The 21,875-nt window shown below is 45.1% G+C and overlaps 3 protein-coding genes across 3 annotated transcripts in view; all 3 read left to right on the top strand.

Moving 5' to 3' along the window:
• Positions 1–1,505: 1,505 nt before the first annotated feature.
• LOC124120376 (microsomal glutathione S-transferase 1-like) lies at positions 1,506–13,834 on the top strand. Its single transcript, XM_046483186.2, has 3 exons — positions 1,506–1,669; positions 11,601–11,680; positions 12,516–13,834. The coding sequence occupies exons 1-3, from the start codon at positions 1,553–1,555 to the stop codon at positions 12,757–12,759; spliced, it is 441 nt and encodes a 146-aa protein (XP_046339142.1). The 5' UTR covers positions 1,506–1,552; the 3' UTR covers positions 12,760–13,834.
• The window catches only part of LOC125376834 (collagen alpha-2(IX) chain-like), a 22,708-nt gene continuing 10,915 nt past the window's right edge, over positions 10,083–21,875 (top strand). Inside the window, exons 1-2 of the mRNA XM_048388986.1 lie at positions 10,083–10,220; positions 20,568–20,602. The gene's annotated coding sequence lies outside the window, so the exon portion shown is untranslated. The remainder of the gene's footprint in view (positions 10,221–20,567; positions 20,603–21,875) is intronic.
• The window catches only part of LOC124120377 (microsomal glutathione S-transferase 1-like), a 7,944-nt gene continuing 2,987 nt past the window's right edge, over positions 16,919–21,875 (top strand). The window contains exon 1 of the mRNA XM_046483187.2: positions 16,919–17,084. Within this exon, the coding sequence (XP_046339143.2) occupies positions 16,968–17,084 (117 nt within the window). The 5' untranslated portion in view covers positions 16,919–16,967. The remainder of the gene's footprint in view (positions 17,085–21,875) is intronic.

The raw sequence follows: 21,875 nt of genomic DNA, 5'->3' as shown, positions 1-21,875 counted from the left end.
TATTTAAAAAACAACAATGAAATGTGTTTTGTCACAGCATTTCACAGAATGACTAAAAAACCTGAAAGCGCACATTTTGTCTTGTAAGCCCAACCAGTTGAATGTCACTCTCCAGATATTTGATCGAATACTTCATGTACCAAGTTACCCAGCTATACTCCATGTTGCCTGGTGCAGACAAACAGAGACCGGTCTTCTTTTCCAACACCTTTCTGTGCAAGTGCACGCATCGCCCGGGGCTGTCAGTCGAGGGCGTATTTTGTGGTGTGCCATTCCTTTTGCCGAAGAGCGTAAAATAAATAGATTACTTTTTTTACATTAATTTTGAAGTGGATTGTTTACATTATTCTTGAAGTGGATTTTTCCCAAAACATGTATTCTTGAAGTGGATTTTTCACATTATTCTTGAAGTGGAGTTTTCACAATACATGTATTCTTGAAGCGGATTTTTCACATTATTCGTGAAATGGATTGTTTAAATTAGTCTTGAAGGCGCCTTTTTACTTTTCACATAGTAATTCTGGATTGACGACACTTTTAGCAATATTTCAGCAATAACAGGGCGGGAGGACATCAAAAATGGGCTTCACACATTGTACCCATGTTGGGTAAATAATCGCGACAGAACCAGACAATCCAGTGGTTGATGTCATGAGCATCGATCCACGCAATTGGGATACGATGACATGCATCAATCAGGTTAGCGAGCTTGACCACCCGATCCCGTTAGTCGCCTCTTACGGTAAGCAGAGGTTGTTGAAGACCTATAAAATAGTTCTTTGGTGTGGTATTCTCTACACTAGAACTGGGGGCACGGATGGCCAAGTCGTCTAATGTTCCGCGATTTGCTGTGCAAAGTTGCGACCCTTGGGCACGCCAGCAACCTATGATTGTGGTTCGTTCGAATCCCGGTTCGCCCCGATGATGTTTCTAGGTTTGTCAGCACCATACCCGTGCTCGTGGGTTTCATCGAAGTGGTAAACGTCTGAGACCTGCATCACTTCGGGCTTTCCTCCCACATTAAGCTGACACGCCGTGATATAACTTGAATACTGTTAAAGGCGGCGCCAAACCCAACTCACTCACTCACACACTACACTAGAACTAGTTTGATTGCCGATTCTGGGACAATCAAGTAACAATTAACTACCATTATGTGTGTTGAGGATCTATTCTGACCCGCATTATCTACGGGGAGACAAGCATTGCTGTTGAGGACCATTTAGTACCCCGACGGCGTGAGACGGTGCTCATTGTATCAGTCACTGCATATCTTGTCTGGACCAGACTCGATTATGTACAGACAACTTTGAAACTGGAATATTACTTAGTACGGCGATAAATAAACAAACAAAAAAAGAAAGATTTAAGACAACATGTGAACTATTTTGCGTCCAATGGATTGTGTTTAAATCAGAGGTAATGAAAGTGGATAGCAAATGTGATTATACGGGTTATATTTTGTCAAGTCATGTGATTACACATGCAGTCACGTGGGTGTCCGACAGCGCTCACTGCAAAGCGTGTTTTAGTTGTTGAGAAATCATTCAGAATGGCTGGTGTGTTCGACAATCCCGTGTTCCCCTACTTTGCGTTCTATGCCACAGTGGTGGTCTTGAAAACCATGGCAATGACTTTGGTCATTGCATTTCACAGACTGACCAAAAGGGTAAGTGCATATCTTATTAAGAAGCCTTGATTAATGAATTTGGCGAGCTAATGGCACTATTGGAGAATTGGACCGAGTATTCTACTTTCGAGGATGTTGCCTAACTTCGCAGTTAGAATGATAACTACTCATCCAGATACAGTCTGTATTGCCTAATGAAGTCACACCAGCACAGATGGATACATTTAGTAGCACCTGTCGATGAGTGTAAGGGGGGGGGGGGGGGGGGGGGGGCACGGGTTGCCACATTAAGCTGACGCCACGATATAACTGGAATACTGTTAAAGGCAGCGTTAAACTCACTCACTCACTCACTATGCAGTTTTGAATCACAGTACATCACTCAACTGTGACTTCAGCTGTTAACTCCAATTCGACCATGAATTTTGAAATTACTCGCTTCTGATTGGTCAGTCAGAGGCTATCAAATCACAATAAACCCCCTCTGATTCAAACAGCTGGTTTGACAGCCGCACCCCCGCGGAAGCCAATATTCATAGAATATTACTTTTTTCAATCCTTGGGAGTATTCCAAATTCGCGTCGGTTCCAAATTCAACTTAGCGCGGTTAAATCTACAGGTAATCTAGCTCTACATTGAAAACACATTAGTTTCTCCCCTAATTAGTTATTATTAATATATTCAGTGGTTTTCAAACATGTTTAAGCTTTCATCTTTATTAATAATGTATTTCACCAAACCAAACATGTTTATGTGATCACATTCAAGCTAAGGGATGTCGCTTCAGCTAGTTCACATGGAGGTTCACATTGTTAGGTACCTCATCACTAAGGCTTTGCTGAAAGAGTAATCTCCATTTAAACCTGTCATTATTTGGCTTTTTTGTGAACACGTGCCTCTGGAGCAATGCTTGTGTGCAGATATCTGAAACATTAGCGTACGCACATTTCATAATAACAACTGATATTGATACCTATTCGCTGCCCTCGTTCTATGCCACAGTGGTTGTTTTACAAACCATGGCAATTAGTTTTGTCACTTCATTTCACTGAATGACCCAACAGGTAAGTTCGTATTTTGTTACGAAGCCTAAACCAATGAATGTTGCGAAAGAGCGCCACACCTGCGAACTGTGACCGAGTATTCAACCGCTGAGGATTTTGCATACTCATGCAGTTAGAATAATAACCATGCATCCATATCAGTCAATTTTGCATGAGGGAGCCCAACAGACACAAATAAATATTCAGCAACAACTGTCATATGTAAGCTGCGGGTGAAATTGCGCCAAGGGCTCAGTCAACTGCAGACATAATTGCGCAATGTCATCGGCGTTATACCGTAAAACTGCCACAAACGAGATTAGCATATTAACTATTTTGAATCACAGTATATCACTAAACTGTGACTTCAGCTGTTAACTCTAATGAGTTATTATTAATATTTTCAATGGTTTTCAAACATTGTTTAACCTTCCATTTTTATTAATAACGGATTTCACCAAACCAAACATGTTTTTGTGATCACATTCAAACTAAGGAATGTCGCTTCAGCTAGTTCACATGGAGGTTTAATGTTTGTTTGGTGCCTCATTACAAAGGTTTTGCTGAAAGAGTAATTTGACATTAAACCTGTCATTATTTGGCTTTTTGGTGGACACATGTGCCTCTGGGGGAATGCTTGTGTGAGGATAGCAGAAACATTAACGTACCCACATTTCATAGTAACAACTGGGGGGCACGGGTGGCCCAGTCGTCTAAGGCGCCGCGATTCGCTGTGCAGAGTTGCGTCCCTTGGGCACGCCAGAAACCTATGATTGTGTGTTCGAATCCCGGTTCGCCCCAATTATGTTTCTAGGTTTGTCAGCACCATACCCGTGCTCGTGGGTTTCACCGAAGGGGTAAACGTCTGAGACCTGCATCACTTCGGGCTTTCCTCCCACATTAAGCTGACACGCCGTGATATAACTGGAATACTGTTAAAAGCGGCGTTAAACCAAACTCACTCACTCACTCACTAGTAACAACTGATATTGATACCTTTTCGGTGGCCCTGTCGGTTTGTGACAATGTCGACTCTTCATCTCGCATACTCATGCGTTACAATGTATGAAAGTGCAGACACTATAAAAAACGACCAATTACATTATACAAATGGTTATAAATAGGACATTGGTATTTTAATACATGAAATTGAATTGAACCTTGTTCAAATGAAGCTGTTATATATTATCATAATTACGGGTGTTATATGATACTCAACACATATGGACCCGGATCCTCCACGAGGAGACAAGCATGGGTGTTGTGGACCCATTCTGACCTGGATCCTCCACGAGGAGACCAGCATGGGTGTTGAGGGTCCATTCTGACCAAGATCCTCCACGAGGAGACCAGCATGGGTGTTAAGGACTCATTCTGACCTGGATCCTCCACGAGGAGACAAGCATGGGTGTTGAGGGTCCATTCTGACCAAGATCCTCCACGAGGAGACCGGCATGGGTGTTAAGGACCCATTCTGACCAGGATCCTCAACGAGGAGACCGGCATGGGTGTAGAGGACCCATTCTGACCAGGATCCTACAAGAGGAGACAAGCATGGGTGTTGAGGGTCCATTCTAACCAGGATTCTCCACGAGGAGACCGGCATGGGTGTTAATTACCCATTCTGACCAGGATCCTCCAAGAGGAGACCAGCATGGGTGTTGAGGACCCATTCTGATCAGGATCCTCCACGAGGAGACCGGCATGGGTGTTCAGAACCCATTCTGACCAGGATCCTCCACGAGGAGACCAGCATGGGTGTTGAGGACCCATTCTGACCTGGATCCTCCACGAGGAGACAAGCATGGGTGTTAAGGGTCCATTCTGACCAGGATCCTCCACAAGGAGACCAGCATGGGTGTTGAGGGTCCATTCTGACCAAGATCCTCCACGAGGAGAGGAGCATGGTTATAGAGGACACATTCTGACCAGTATCCTCCACGAGGAGACAAGCATGGGTGTTAAGGACCCATTCTGACCAGGATCCTCCACGTGGAGACCGGCATGGGTGTTAAGGGTCCATTCTGACCAGGATCCTCCACGAGGAGACCGGCATGGGTGTAGAGGACCCAGTCTGACCTGGATCCTCCACGAGGAGACCAGCATGGGTGTAGAGGACCCATTCTGATCAGGATCCTCCACGAGGAGACCGGCATGGGTGTAGAGGACCCATTCTGACCAGGATCCTCCACGAGGAGACAAGCATGGGTGTTGAGGGTCCATTCTGACCAGGATCCTCCACGAGGAGACCGGTATGGGTGTTAAGGATCCATTCTGACCAGGATCCTCCACAAGGAGACCAGCATGGGTGTTGAGGACCCATTCTGACCTGGATCCTCCACGTGGAGACCGGCATGGGTGTAGAGGACCCATTCTGACCAGGATCCTCCACGAGGAGACCGGCATGGGTGTAGAGGACCCATTCTGATCAGGATCCTCCACGAGGAGACAAGCATGGTTATAAAGGACAAATTCTGACCAGGATCCTCCACGAGGAGACAAGCATGGGTGTTAAGGACCCATTCTGACCTGGATCCTCCACGTGGATACAAGCATGGGTAGTAAGGACCCATTCTGACCAAGATCCTCCACGAGGAGACCGGCATGGGTGTTCAGAACCCATTCTGACCAGGATCCTCCACGAGGAGACCAGCATGGGTGTTAAGGGTCCATTCTGACCTGGATCCTCCACGAGGAGACAAGCATGGGTGTTGAGGACCCATTCTGACCTGGATCCTCCACGAGGAGACAAGCATGGGTGTTAAGGGTCCATTCTGACCAGGATCCTCCACAAGGAGACCAGCATGGGTGTTGAGGACCCATTCTGACCTGGATCCTCCACGAGGAGACAAGCATGGGTGTTAAGGGTCCATTCTGACCAGGATCCTCCACAAGGAGACCAGCATGGGTGTTGAGGGTCCATTCTGACCAAGATCCTCCACGAGGAGAGGAGCATGGTTATAGAGGACACATTCTGACCAGTATCCTCCACGAGGAGACAGGCATGGGTGTAGAGGACCCATTCTGACCAGGATCCTCCACGTGGAGACCGGCATGGGTGTTAAGGGTCCATTCTGACCAGGATTCTCCACGAGGAGACCGGCATGGGTGTAGAGGACCCATTCTGACCTGGATCCTCCACGAGGAGACCAGCATGGTTATAGAGGACACATTCTGATCAGGATCCTCCACGAGGAGACCGGCATGGGTGTAGAGGACCCATTCCGACCAGGATCCTCCACGAGGAGACAAGCATGGGGGTTGAGGGTCCATTCTGACTAGGATCCTCCACGTGGAGACAAGCATGGCTATAGAGGACCCATTCTGACCAGGATCCTCCACGAGGAGACCGGTATGGGTGTTAAGGACCCATTCTGACCAGGATCCTCCACGAGGAGACAAGCATGTTATAAAGGACAAATTCTGACCAGGATCCTCCACGAGGAGACAAGCATGGGTGTTAAGGACCCATTCTGACCTGGATCCTCCACGTGGATACAAGCATGGGTAGTAAGGACCCATTCTGACCAGGATCCTCCACGAGGAGACAGAGATGGGTGTTGTAAAGGATCAAAGTGTGTCCAGGATCCTCCACGAGGAGACAAGCATGGTTATAGAGGACACATTCTGACCAGGATCCTCCACGAGGAGACAAGCATGGGTGTTAAGGACCCATTCTGACCAGGATCCTCCACGTGGATACAAGCATGGATGTTAATTTTAAGGACCCATTCTGACCAGGATCCCCCACAAGGAGACAGGGATGGGTGTTAAGGACTCATTCTGTCATGGATCCCCCACGAGGAGACCGGCATGGTTGTAGAGGACACATTCTGACCAGTATCCTCCTCGAGGAGACAAGCATGGGTGTTGAGGACACATTCTGACCAGGATCCTCCACGAGGAGACCGGCATGGGTGTTGAGGGTCCATTCTGACCAAGATCCTCCACGAGGAGACCAGCATGGGTGTTAAGGACTCATTCTGACCTGGATCCTCCACGAGGAGACAAGCATGGGTGTTGAGGGTCCATTCTGACCAAGATCCTCCACGAGGAGACCGGCATGGGTGTTAAGGACCCATTCTGACCAGGATCCTCAACGAGGAGACCGGCATGGGTGTTAAGGACCCATTGAGACCAGGATCCTCCAAGAGGAGACAAGCATGGGTGTTGAGGGTCCATTCTAACCAGGATCCTCCACGAGGAGACAAGCATGGGTGTAAAGAACCCATTCTGACCAAGATTCTCCACGAGGAGACCGGCATGGGTGTTAATTACCCATTCTGACCAGGATCCTCCAAGAGGAGACCAGCATGGGTGTTCAGGACCCATTCTGACCAGGATCCTCCACGAGGAGACAAGCATGGGTGTTAAGAACCCATTCTGACCAAGATCCTCCAAGAGGAGACAAGCATGGGTGTTAAGGGTCCATTTTGACCAGGATCCTCCACAAGGAGACCAGCATGGGTGTTCAGAACCCATTCTGACCAGGATCCTCCACGAGGAGACAAGGATGGGTGTTAAGGACCCATTCTGACCTGGATCCTCCACGAGGAGACAAGCATGGGTGTTCAGGACCCATTCTGACCTGGATACTCCACGAGGAGACAAGCATGGGTGTTAAGGACCCATTCTGACCTGGATCCTCCACGAGGAGACAAGCATGGGTGTTAAGGGTCCATTCTGACCAGGATCCTCCACAAGGAGACCAGCATAGGTGTTGAGGGTCCATTCTGACCAGGATCCTCCACGAAGAGACCAGCATGGGTGTTCAGAACCCATTCTGACCTGGATCCTCCACGAGGAGACAAGCATGGGTGTTAAGGACCCATTCTGACCTGGATCCTCCACGAGGAGACAAGCATGGGTGTTAAGGGTCCATTCTGACCAGGATCCTCCACAAGGAGACCAGCATGGGTGTTGAGGGTCCATTCTGACCAAGATCCTCCACGAGGAGAGGAGCATGGTTATAGAGGACACATTCTGACCAGTATCCTCCACGAGGAGACAAGCATGGGTGTTAAGGACCCATTCTGACCAGGATCCTCCACGTGGAGACCGGCATGGGTGTTAAGGGTCCATTCCGACCAGTATCCTCCACGAGGAGACCAGCATGGTTTTAGAGGACACATTCTGATCAGGATCCTCCACGAGGAGACCGGCATGGGTGTAGAGGACCCATTCTGACCAGGATCCTCCACGAGGAGACCGGCATGGGTGTAGAGGACCCATTCTGACCAGGATCCCCCACAAGGAGACAGGGATGGGTGTTAAGGACTCATTCTGTCATGGATCCCCCACGAGGAGACCGGCATGGTTGTAGAGGACACATTCTGACCAGGATCCTCCACGAGGAGACCGGCATGGGTGTAGAGGACCCATTCTGATCAGGATCCTCCACGAGGAGACCGGCAGGGGTGTTAAGGACCCATTCTGACCAGTATCCTCCACGAGGAGACAAGCATGGGTATTAAGGACCCATTCTGACCAGGATCCTCCACAAGGAGAGAAGCATGGGTGTTAAGGACCCATTCTGACCAGAATCCTCCACAAGGAGAGAAGCATGGGTGTTAAGGGCCCGTTCTGACCAGGATCCTCCACGAGGAGACAAGCATGGTTGTAAAGGACCCATTCTGACCCGTATTCGCCATGAGGAGACAAATTCTTGAGCATGCGTGGGGAGTAGTGGTGTCAGTTTTCTATGGCTACTCTCCCATATAGTTGTGATAACTGTACATCCTTCAGTGTTTAGTTTACAAAATGTAATTTCAAATTGTCCGTTGATAATTCTACTTCCCATACATTGAAGCTGTGGGGTACAGGCAAGTGGTAAAGTGACGCTTGAAGACCCGGGATCGCTTTTGAGGATGGGCACACGGTGCGAATCTCGTTCTTCGTGTTCCCTGCCGTGATATTGCTGGAGTATTGCGGCCTCACAACGCCATTAAAAGATACTCGAAACATACATCGACAAGATTACCGTAGTCATCAAATATCTCAAGGTATCTCCATTAAACTGTATGTTTTCTTCTCAGGCTCTTCTCTTGTAGACCGAAGTTTAAAACAATTTTAAACTTCAGAATTAAGTGTCACTGAATGGAAACATTTACACAATGTATTGACGAATATCTACACTATGCTCGAAAGTGGATCGGGTGGTCAACCTCGGTGACTTGGTTGATTGCATGTCATCGTACCCCGACGGCGTGATACGCTGCTCATTGTATCAATCACTGGATATTTTGTCTGGCCCAGATTCCATTATGTACAGACAACTTTGAAGCTAGAATATTGCTGAGTGCGGCGATAAATTAACAGGCAAAGACAGAATGAAAGATTCAAGACAATATGTGCAATCAGAGACCAAAGATATTTGATGGTCTCTGGTGCAATATATTACAACAAATGGAATGTTTTTTTAAATAAGAGGTAATGAAAGAAGTGCAAGGTGTGACTATGAATACTTAAATTTCTCTCTCGCTCGCGGAGCCACGAATTCACAAATGTGATTAAGCAGGTTATATCCTTGTCCTTTCGCGTTATAACACATGCAGTCACGTGACTGCCCCAGCGCGCTTACCGCAAAGCATGTCACAGTTTTTGTGTCGAGAAATCGTTTTGCATGGCTGGTGTGTTTGACAATCCCGTGTCCCCCAACTTTGCGTTCTATGCCACAGTGGTTGTTTTAAAAACCATGGCAATGAGTTTTGTCACTTCATTTCACAGAATAACTAAAAGCTACATGTAAGTGCATATTTTGTTGTGAACTGCGAAGCCGGAACCTATAAATGTGGCGAGGTAACAGCTCCACACCTGCCGACTATGACCGAGTATTCAACCACTGTGGATATTGCTTCATTTCGCAATGATGTTCAGTCACCCATATATTATCTATATTGCATAAGGGAGAGCAACAGACATATACACGTATAGCAACAACTGTCAACGCCAAGTGCTCAGTTATTTGCAGACGTATTTGTGCAATGTCATCACCGGTATACCGTAAAACTGACAAAAAATAGATTAGCATGAACATAATTCTTGAATCACAGAACACCGTAAAACCGTGAAATACAATTACAGTAACTGTATTTTGTAGGGAATTGTGTTCAATCATATGTTGATCTTAATCTGTGTAAATTAACTTATATAGACCCCTTTGACGACTGTACTTATCGTAAGAGTTTTTGTTTGTTTGTTTGTTTGTAAGAGGCGACTAACGGGATCGGGTGCTCAGGCTCGCACACTTGTTTGTTGCATGTTGGCGTATCCCAATTGCTTGGATCGGTGCTCATGATATCAATCACTGGATTGGGTGGTCCAGACTCGAGTATTTGTGTGTGTGTTAGGGCAAGTGTGTATGCAAGGTCAAGTGTGTATGCTAGGGCAAGTGTGTTTGCCAGGTCAAGTGTGTATGTAGGTCAAGTGTGTATGCTAGGTCAAGTGTATATGCTGGGTCAAGTGTATATGCTGGGTCAAGTGTGTATGCTAGGTCAAGTGTGTATGCTAGGTCAAAGTGTGTATGCCAAGGCAAGTGTGTGTGCCAGGTCAAGTGTTTATGCTAGGTCAAGTGTGTTTGCTAGGTCAAGTGTGTATGCAAGGAAGATCGGCACTTGCGCACGTACCATCTGTGCAGCAGGCGACGGAAACGGCAGCAACGGCGTGAGGACACCGTATCAGTCGATGCATGGTGCTACGACGTCTACGTGAAGCAGATATTTGAGCTCAACGTCCCTTCCGTGGAATGGCATTGATCCGGAAACATCGACGTCGAAGACTGCAATGGGCCAGGACAGTAGGACGTCGCCATATCCGTGATTGGCGGAGAGAGCTTTGCTCTGACGAAAGCAGGTTTCAACTGTTTCACGAGGTTGATCTCGAGTATACCGTCGCATGGGGTGGGGTAGGGGGAACGTTTGGTGCCAGGCTGCATTCAAGACGTTCATCCCTATGGTGGTGGTAGTGTGATGGTTTGGGGTGGAATTTGTGGCAACCAACGAACGAGACTTGTCATCATCCGTGGCAACGTCAAGGGCCAGGGCCAGCGATACAAAGAAGATGTTCTTCAACCCGTAGTGCTTCCATTACTTCGCCAACAGCAACAGGGAACACTCCTGCGGGATGACAACGACAGACCACACACTGCAAGGCTCGTCCAGGACTTCTTAAATACGAACAACGTCAACGTTCTTCCGTGGCTCTCATCTGACTTGATCCCAATTGAACACTTGTGGGATCATCTGAAGCGTCAGATCCGAAGACGTCCACACCCACCAGCAAACCAGCAACAGCTTGCCGCCGCTGTAATAATTGGATAGAATCAGATTCCCGATTACGTCATCAGGCGGCTGACAACATCAATGAGACGGCGAGTCTGGGCGTGCATTGGTGCTCACGGTGGTCATACTCGTTACTGAGCGTACCAGGCGGCCGTTAAAGACCACAAACCTATCAAGACAGTACCTGGTTGACTCTGATCATTCCAGTGAACTGTGATCTGACCACCCCCATGTTCATGTGAACGTCATGTACACGTCACCTGTTTTGAGTTTCAAACTACAATTGTGCATGGACTATCGCATGTGACCCTATTAACGAATAAAACAAAGTTACGTGAACTTTATAAACAGTTGGATAGATGCAATCATTTTGCTAACACTCCAATAGTTTGAGTATGGGTGCTAAATCGTCCCATCGTTTTCCTTGAAAGATTCCCCTACCATAGTATAGCAAAGTAAAGTGAATATCACTTGAAGATTAGTTTGAGGCATTAACTTGATCGAATTTTGTTTTAAGTAGGAGAAAGTCCGAAATCTCGCGATTATTTTCGCACTTGACCATCAGACATTGGTGTATACTTTCTTTTGCCCACTAGTTCATATTCCGGATTGCTTAATAATGCATGATTGATGTTTCTTTTTTCACAGGTATATATCAATCCCGAGGACGCATCCGGCCTGGGAGCACCCAAACCAACGACACATGAATCAGTTGAGAGGGTCCGCCGGTGAGTGAAATAATACTTTTTAAGTTGTGAACTCATCTTCGTCTCGAAGAATGCCTACAGCCCTCTTGTGACACACGTAACTCATATTATATTATACTCATCAATGATATGAGATATGTCGTGACTTAGAGACGGGCATATCACATGGGGTGTAATATCCAGGCCCGTATTACACCCCCTGCCGGGTGAAATGTCAAGTCAAATTATTTTGAATGGGCTATTGATATCAGTCTGGTGGTAGAAAGTAAGAGTTATGTCCCTTTGTGCGTCGTCTGCTCGGCTAACTGTCACGTGACAATGTCTTCCAAACAAGGTGAACACATTCTTACGGACTTTAGACAGAACAGAACAGACGGACAGAATTTAGAGATTTTTTGTGAATGGATACATTTTACCAGTTGATGTTGTGGTATGTGATAACAAGGCTGATTTTGGGGTCTGAGGTTGATATGGGATAAGATATGAAAACTGAAATTTTATAACCTCTAAGTACTATGGTGGTCTGTCGTCACAAACAAATCATTACAAAAAGATTTTGAAATTATAATTTGGACAGTAAATACTCGAACACAGCAACAATTATTCTTTATTCTCCTTGGATGTGTTTTTCCAAAGAAATTGTTTTAAACTAAAGAGCTTCGACCGACCACTGTCTTAAGGTTATTAATAACAATCGGTGTAAAACAGGATGAAAAATAGTTTCGGTAACCAATAAATTCTAGCTTCATTTTTCATTGTTAAATGATAAACTTTTAAGATATAATTTTAATCTAATAGTTGGGTCTGATTACACCTCATCCCACGTGCAACAAGCATTGGCCTTCGTCTGTTTCAGGTGCCACATGAATGACCTTGAGAACGTCATCCCCTTTGTTCTGATTGGTCTGCTGTACACAGCAACAGGCCCAAGTCTCGGCTCCGCTCTCCTGCACTTCCGCATTTTCACAGGTGCCCGGTTTTTCCACACCATCGCCTATCTGTTACCCCTGCCTCAGCCATCACGAGTCCTTGGTTTCCTCGCTGGTCTCTTGGCCACAGTGTCCATGGCTTGGAGCATCTTGTCTGCTACTAAATATTAGCTCCCCCATAAGCTATCATACTGTAGGATGTAAGGCTTTAGAAAATGGTGGGAAATAATAAATTGATTGCTTAAATGGCCTTTAAAAGAGAACTGTGGATGAGTACCACATTGTACATGGCTCCAGTTGCAAGGCCTTTGTCCAGACAGGAAGTGGACACCATGGAATCTACCCTTTCTTCATCAATTTCAGATGAAGAACTCAATCATTATGTGACATGTTGCAACAAATATAATAGTAAATGGACCAAGGTTTCACTAACAAATGAATTCTTTGAATGATGGTTCGAACCTGTAAATTGTTTGTTCATTTTCTAGGCACTAGTGATGTAACGATACGGCATTACATTTTTGTATGGTGATACAAGTCCCACGATACAATACATAGATTCACAACCCCTGTATCGCAATACATGCAGAACATTTCATTACAAGTTGTATTGTAAAACGATGGGAATAATAACAGAAACTGTTCAGCAACCTGCTTTCAGAGTCTCTGGTATTTCCAGTGTGGCTGTAAGTAGCATAACATCCCCTGTGTCCTCTAACCTATATGTTTCTGCCCTACAATATCCCATCTCCGCTCCATGAAAACTAAAAACAAATGATTCAGGGTTGTGATTCACCTGCAAAGTACTGTAGCGGGATACGAATCGTATCGCACCCATAATGTCGGGATACGAATTGTATCGCACCCATAGTATCGGGATACGAATTGTATCGCACCCATAGTATCGGGATACGTATCGTATCGCTGCCCCACCGTACCAATACACCTGAAGTCGGAATGTGACATGAGATGAGTGAGGGACCAAATATTTGATGCAATAAAAGAAAATATTCACTGCATGTCCCGGTAAAGGATGTAATGTTGGTAAAAACAATCGTTTGGCTTTCTACTTTGAAATCAGGGACAGAACAGTGTTCTGTCGATATCTAACAGAAACGTGTAATTTGTGGCTGTGTTTTCATGGAAGGTTCTTAAGTGTGTTGTACTATCACTTTGGTGATTTTGTTTTTATTAGATGATGTTAGAGATGTAAATTTTATTGGCTTTATTAAAGGTTTGAACAGTACTGTTTTCATTGTTTGATCTAATCATGTTCCATATATGCTGCAAATTTGTGTTAAATATGCACAGCAAATCACATTACCGTAATTGTCCTAATAAACGCTCCCAGGCGTTTAGAAACTTGACAAAGAGGTACGCTTATAAAACCCATACACAAGTTCAAATTGTTTCAATTCAAGACATCGAACGGTAATGAATAAACTGTCTGTGATCCATTCCACAAATCGATCTTATCTACGACTATTGTAAGTCTATATTGAAGTATGGGAGTTACCAGGGAAATCATTGTCAATACTTCACAGCTATGCATACACTGTTTCTCATCTCCCATAAATACCAAAGGCCGCTTTGCAGTGCAGTCACCATTTGTAACCTGGGCAAGCGGATTCCGGGGTAGAATAGGTCTTCAGCAACCCATGCTTGCTGTAAAAGGTGTCTATGCTTGTCGTAAAAGGCGACTAACGGGATCGGGTGGTCAGGCTCGCTGACTTGGTTGATGCATATCATCAATCCCAATTGCTTGGATCGATGCTCATGATATCAATCACTGGATTGTCTGGTCCAGACTCGATTATTTACAGACCGCCTTTATATAGCTGGAATACTGCTAAGTGCGGCGTTAAACATTAAACCGACCAACCAACCAACCTACCTGGGCAAGCGAGAAGGTTTCTGCCAGTGAGTGTCCAGACAAGCACTGGGCTTACATCACACACATGGCCATGTTTCTCACTTCATAACTTTGCCTGTCTGCTCTGTACAGTTTTAACTGAGAGCAATGACAGGGTGCGCACAAGGAAACCCACGCGTACTGGCATGATGCTGACAAACCTTGAAACATAATCTGGCTGAACCAGGCTTCGAAACCACGATAATCGGTTTCTGGCGTGCCAAAGGGACGCAAATCTGCACAGCAAATTGCAGCACCTTATATGACGTGGCCACACGAGCCTCTCTTGGCTGAAGGAGCCCCGTAGTGTATACCAACCCGTGAAGTAATAGCGATGAGGATAAAGCTGTTTCAGGAATTGTTACAAACAGTTTGAAAGAACAACTGGACACATTTGGCATTTATAAAACTATAAAAAATATTTTTCTTACAAGGGAACAATGTGTAGTGCAATATATTTGAGAGAGAAGCTTTTACAGTAAACTACGGTTGTAACGAACTCAAAGGTACCACTAAGTTTAGTTCGTTGTAACCATAGTTCGTTATAGACATATATACACCATAAACACAGCAAATGGTTTGGACAAAAAAACCAGTTCGTTATATCCGACAGTTCGTTGTAAGCGTGTTCGTTATAAACGTAGTTTACTGTACGACATTGACATTATGCTGAATATACTAACATTGACTTGGGAGTACATGTATTAATAAACATAATAATTACTACATACAACGGCTCACGTTCCATTATCTTTAGACTGCCAGGGGTCAACCTGATAACGCACATGGGGCAAGACCCGCATCTCTCAAGATGCTGGTCAGATAGAGTTAGACAAACAAATGTAAGACGTTCATTTTTTTATTTGTATCTGCAGCTGTTTATCATCCACCCTTATCAAATCACCCGTACCACGTATACATTCGTTGCATACTAGCAACTGGTGAACTATTATTCTTACTAAACTTCACTTATAAACACCTTTATCATCAATAGCTCGGTCAAAACTAAATTGTATAATTCTGTCTAGAAAGCGCCACCAAAGTTACAACTTAACAAAGATAACAACTTTATCGTCAGTTTCATCAGTCAATTAAATTATCTGTAGCAGCTAGAATGGGTATAAATACGGACGACAGACAGTCACAAATCATTCTATGGCTGGACCCGTGAAGATTCCGGGATATAATAGGTCTTCAGCAGCCCATTCTTGCCGTAAAAGGCGACTATGCTTGTCGTAAAAGGCGACTAACGGGATCGGGTGGTCAGGCTCGCTGACTTGGTTGATACATGTCATCGATCCCAAAATGCGTGGATCGATGCTCATGCTGTCAAACACTGGATTGTCTGGTCCAGACTCGATTATTTACAGACCGCCGTAATATAGCAGGAATATTGCTGAGTGCGGCGTAAAACAACCAACCAAACCATTCTATGGCTGTCTAACAAATTGACTATTTATTCACTCACGTCTTGTGTTGTTGTGTGGGTTGGTCGTGTACAGTGAGCTGAACTCTCGTTTTAATAATAGTTTCCGACCTAATATGTTATCTATTAGATCGTCCGTTGTTAGATGTTGATGTAGATGAAGATATATAGCTCTGAACGATTTGTAAAAAATATTTTAGAGTCAGCTGATTGTAAGAAAAAATGTGTGTCAAATATCCATAATACATCCTATAGAATAATATTAAATGGTGCTTGTAGATCTGCTAAACGTCCCTGCAGGAGAGCACTTCGACAATTCAGACGACATAGAAATGGACATTCCAGAAAACAATATTGTACTGTTTGGAATAAATATAAGCAAACATGTCGGAGATATAGCTTTCAATCTCGGCAACAGAAAGTTGATAAGGTACTTGTATGCGAATCTCCGGACAACCCTACAGATTTTTTGAAAGAGATACAAAATATTAACAGATATATTAATATTACAGATACAGATATATGTCATCATGAGTATTATACTGATATTGATCGATGTATTCTTGATGCCAATATCACTGTTGAGGAAATTATTGATGCAATTTATTCTCTTAATGGAAAGTCCAAGGAGCTGGAATATTGCTGAGTGCGGCGATAACTACGACAAGTGTCGAGTGGGGCGATAACTACGATAAGGCTGAGTGGGGCGATAACTACGATAAGGCTGAGTGCGGCGATAACTACGATAAGGCTGAGTGCGGCGATAACAGACAAACAAACATAGAGCTATTGACGACAATATATGTGCAATATATTCCTACTAATTGACAGGTTTTATAACAGAGGTTATAAAAAAGGTGTTAGATGTAAGCATGCATATCTAAACTTCTACCACCGTGCTCAATCGCGGAGCCATGAATTCACAAATGTGATTAAACCGGCTACGTCCCCCCCCGTGTGATAACACACGCAGTCACGTGACCGTCCCGGAGCGTTCACTGCAAAGTGTGTCAAAGTTGTTGTGTTGAGAAATCATTCAACATGGCTGGTGTGTTTGACAACCCCGTGTTCCCCTACTTTGCGTTCTATGCCACAGTGGTTGTTTTAAAAACCATGGCAATGAGTGTTGTCACTTCATTTCACAGATTGACCAAAAAGGTAAGTGCATATTTTGTTACGATGCCTAAACCTATGAATGTGGCCAGGTGATCACGATAACGACAATAACGCCACACTTGCGAACTTTGACCCAGTATTCTACCACCGAGGATTTTGCTTGTTTTCCCAGTTAGAATGATGACCCGTCAACCAGATATAGTCTATATTGCATAAGGGAGACCAACAGTCACGCCGACATATTTAGCAACAACTGTCAGTGTGTGCAAGCTGCGGAAGGGTTCGGTTAATTGCAGACGTATTTGTGCAATGTCATCACAGTTATACCGTAAAACTGACAAAAACTAGATTAGCATGAAACTTATTCTTGAATCACAGTATCTCACTAAACTGTGAGAGATAATAACATTATCTATAACGTATTACTTATTGTGGTGTTCAATCACATGTTTACCTCATTCTGAGTAAAATAACTCGAGGGGGCAGTGGGGTTGAGAACTGGTCAAAAGGGCCACAGACGCCCTAGTCAAAAGGTCCACACTAAAATAAGTCAAAACGGCCACACTAAAAAGTCAAAACGACCACACTAAAAAAGTCAAAACGGCCAATCTAAAAAGTCAAAACGGCCACACTAAAAAGTAAAAAAGGCCACACTAAAAAAGTCAAAACGGCCACACTAAAAAAGTCAAAACGGCCACACTAAAAAGTCAAAACGGCCAATCTAAAAAGTCAAAACGGCCACACTAAAAAAGTCAAAACGGCCACACTAAAAAAGTCAAAACGGCCACACTAAAAAGTCAAAACGGCCAATCTAAAAAGTCAAAACGGCCACACTAAAAAGTCAAAACGGCCACACTAAAAAAGTCAAAACGGCCACACTAAAAAAGTCAAAACGGCCACATGAAAAAACATATTTATGAAGCAGTATCTCATGCATGGTCATGCATTCTACATGTGTGTGGAAATCCCAGTCTAATTAACTGGTGTCAGCTGTGTATAATGATATGACTCAAGTGCCAAGACAATTTAATGGTGTGACATGGGGTTGAATGTCGCGTTCAAGATTATTGCACTAACATAGCGATGTGCATGTGCGTGCGTGCATCGTTATTCCCTTAATGCTGAGGGCCAGACAGGGTATCATCCAGTATCATCTTATAATGTCTTTTAGTATGAAATGCTTGGGATGGAACTCCCACCTTCCGCTCTCCAGGCAGACATTCTCTTCTGTAGTCTGCGGCATGGTGAATTGTCCCAAATTTATTTCTCGTATGCATGTCATGTATGAACGTTGGAATGATTAAAACTAATTAAATTTAAACATGAAAATAAACCCTTCAAAAAAGAAGAAGCGCAAAACCAGATTTATGCGAGGTAGGAAAATACATTTATAAGAGGAACCGTACCATGTATTGAGCTAAAATGTTGTGGAGAGAACACTTGGTGAGTGCAGTCATCTGAGTTATCGGTACATAGGAAAAGTCCAAGATGAAGGTCAGCTACCATCAATAACGCATATACCCCCGTTGGAATCGATAGCGGCCTGACATCTCCTGCCCATGGAAAAGACGAGTATGCGAATCACATCCTGGGGAATGGAAGCGCACTCGGCCTGCAACGCAAAAGCCACATGCTGCAACGTCTGGGGCTCTGTTGTTGTAGTGTAGACAGGCTCTTGTGATCCGTGCTGTATGCGTCGAGCGTTGTCCTGCTGGAATACACCGTTGCCGTTGGCTGCAATTGGGACGGCGTGTGGTAGGAAAATTTCGTTGATGTATCGTTGAGCCGTAAGATTGCCCTGGATATGGACCAAGCCTGTCCTGCCATGATGAGAGAGCCCACATCATAACGATACCCCCACCTAACCTGTCCACTTCCTGTACGCAGTTTTCCGTCTGTATCTCCGAGCTCTTCCATCGCCTCGACGGAGGAGAAATCTTGATTCGTCGCTGAACCAGACATCTCTTCGTCGCAGTTGAGGCCATACCCAGTGTTGACGACACCAATGAAGTCATTGTGGACGATGCTGATGACTCAATATGACGCGTCGAACTTCCAACAGGACGTCTTGCTTGTGGACCTGCTGCTCTTAAACGGTTTTGTAAGATCCGGTCGGAGATTCTGCGCAGTCCGGGTATTTGGGATGGGGTTGAGGTGGCTGTGGTCGTCCTTTCACGGGCAGTTGGATGTACCAATCTTGGGCGGGGGTGGTTACTCTTGGTCGTCCCGACCTTGGCCGATCACGTGTTGACCGATGCTGTTGAAACCAATTCCAGGGCTCCTTTAATAACTGTTATGTTTCAGTAAAATTATGTACTTTTCAGAGACAAGATGTTAAACCAGAAACAAAACACAGAAATATAAAATATTATGACGACTATAGTTTGCTGGGTATCTATTCTAACCTTGAATTCACACAGACAGGTCAAGTATGTATGCTGGGTCATGTGTATATGCTAGGGCAAGTGTGTATGTTAGGGCAGGTGTGTATGCTGGGTCAAGTGAGTATGCTAGGGCAAGTGTGTATGCTAGGGCAAGTGTGTATGTTTGGGCAGGTGTGTGTGCTGGGTCAAGTGTATATGCTGGGTCAAGTGTGTATACTAGGCCAAGTTGGTCTGCTGGGTCAATTTGGTAAGCCTGGTCAAGTGTGTATGCTAGGTCAAGAGTGTTTGCTGGGTCAAGTGTGTATGCTTGGGTAAGTATGTATTCCAGGTAAAGTGTGTATGCCGGGTCAAGTGTGTAAATCGGGTCAAGTGTGTATGCTGGGGCAAGTTTGTATGCTAGGATCAAGTTTGTTTGCTAGGTCAACTGGGTCCAGTGTGTATGCTGGGTCAAGTTTGTATGGTAAGGTCAAGTGTGTTTGCTAGGTCAGCTGGGTCAAGTGTGTATGCTGCGTCAACTGGGTCAAGTGTGCATGCTGCGTCAAGTGGGTCAAGTGAGTATGCTGGGTCAAGTGTGTATGTCAGGTCAAGTGTGTATGCCGGGTCAAGTGTGTATGACAGGTCAAGTGTGTATGCTGGGTCAAGTGTGTATGCTGAGTCAAGTGTGTATGACAGGTCAAGTGTGTATGCTGGGTCAAGTGTGTATGCTAGGTCAAGTCTGTATGCTGGGTCAAGTGTGTATGCCAGGTCAAGTGTGTATACTGGGTCAAGTGTGTATGCTTGGTCAAGTGTGTATGCTAGGTCAAGTGTGTATGCTTGGTCAAGTGTGTATGCTAGGACGAGTGTGTATATGTTGTCAAGTGTGTATACTGGGTCAAGTGTGTTTGCTGGGTCAAGTGTGTATGCTAGGTCAAGTCTGTATGCTGGGTCAAGTGTGTATGCTTGGTCAAGTGTGTATACTGGGTCAAGTATGTATGCTTGGTCAAGTGTGTATGCCAGGTCAAGTGTGTATGCCAGGTCAAGTGTGTATGCCGGGTCAAGTGTGTATGCTGGGTCAAGTGTGTATGCCGGGTCAAGTGTGTATGACAGGTCAAGTGTGTATGCCGGGTCAAGTGTGTATGTCAGGTCAAGTGGGTATGCCGAGTCAAGTGTGTATGCCAGGTCAAGTGTGTATGCTGGGTCAAGTGTGTATGCCGGGTCAAGTGTGTATGCCGGGTCAAGTGTGTATGACAGGTCAAGTGTGTATGCTTGGTCAAGTGTGTATGTTGGGTCAAGTGTGTATGTCAGGTCAAGTTTGTTTGCCGGGTCAAGTGTGTATGCTGGGTCAAGTGTGTATGCTGGGTCAAGTGTGTATGCTGGGTAAAGTGTGTATGCTGGGTCAAGTGTGTATGCTGGGTCAAGTGTGTCTACTAGGTCAAGTGTGTCTCCTGGGTCAAGTGTGTATGCTGGGTCAAGTGTGTATGCTGGGTCAAGTGTGTATGCTGGGTAAAGTGTGTATGCTGGGTAAAGTGTGTGTGAAAGTTCAAGTATGTATGCTAGGGTCGAGTGTGTATATCAGGCCACTTGTGTATGCCTGGTAAAGTGTGTATGCTAGGGCAATTGTGTATGCCTGGTCAAGTGTGTATGCTAGGTCAAGAGTGTTTGCTGGGTAAAGTGTGTATGCTGGGTCATGTGTGTGTGAAAGTTCAAGTATGTATGCTAGGGTCGAGTGTGTATATCAGGCCACTTGTGTATGCCTGGTAAAGTGTGTATGCTAGGGGAATTGTGTATGCCTGGTCAAGTGTGTATGCTAGGTCAAGAGTGTTTGCTGGGCCAAGTGTGTATGCTTGGGTAAGTATGTATTCCAGGTAAAGTTTGTATGCCGGGTCAAGTGTGTAAATCAGGTCAAGTGTGTATGCCAGGTCAAGAGTGTATGCTGGGGCAAGTGTGTATGTTGGGTCAAGTGTGTATGCTGGGTCATGTGTGTGTGAAAGTTCAAGTATGTATGCTAGGGTCGAGTGTGTATATCAGGCCACTTGTGTATGCCTGGTAAAGTGTGTATGCTAGGGCAATTGTGTATGCCTGGTCAAGTGTGTATGCTAGGTCAAGAGTGTTTGCTGGGTCAAGTGTGTATGCTTGGGTAAGTATGTATTCCAGGTAAAGTGTGTATGCCGGGTCAAGTGTGTAAATCGGGTCAAGTGTGTATGCTGGGGCAAGTTTGTATGCTAGGATCAAGTTTGTTTGCTAGGTCAACTGGGTCAAGTGTGTATGCTGGGTCAAGTTTGTATGGTAAAGTCAAGTGTGTTTGCTAGGTCAACTGGGTCAAGTGTGTATATTGCGTCAACTGGGTCAAGTGTGTATGCTGGGTCAAGTTTGTATGGTAAGGTCAAGTGTGTTTTCTAGGTCAACTGGGTCAAGTGTGTATGCTGCGTCAACTGGGTCAAGTGTGCATGCTGCGTCAAGTGGGTCAAGT

This window comes from Haliotis rufescens, unplaced genomic scaffold (assembly GCF_023055435.1).
Source record: "Haliotis rufescens isolate VD_foot unplaced genomic scaffold, xgHalRufe1.0.p SCAF_8, whole genome shotgun sequence".
Taxonomy (NCBI): domain Eukaryota; kingdom Metazoa; phylum Mollusca; class Gastropoda; order Lepetellida; family Haliotidae; genus Haliotis; species Haliotis rufescens.
Note: the sequence above shows the minus strand (reverse complement) of the source record. Positions and strands in the feature narration are given on the sequence as shown.

Bases quoted from the DNA above. Each gene is read 5' to 3' on its own strand.
- LOC124120376 (XM_046483186.2), top strand. From the start codon at position 1,553: ATGGCTGGTGTGTTCGACAATCCCGTGTTCCCCTACTTTGCGTTCTAT. The intron at 1,670-11,600 runs GTAAGTGCATAT...CTTTTTTCACAG, and splicing joins TTCACAGACTGACCAAAAGG to GTATATATCAATCCCGAGGA. The intron at 11,681-12,515 runs GTGAGTGAAATA...CGTCTGTTTCAG, and splicing joins TCAGTTGAGAGGGTCCGCCG to GTGCCACATGAATGACCTTG.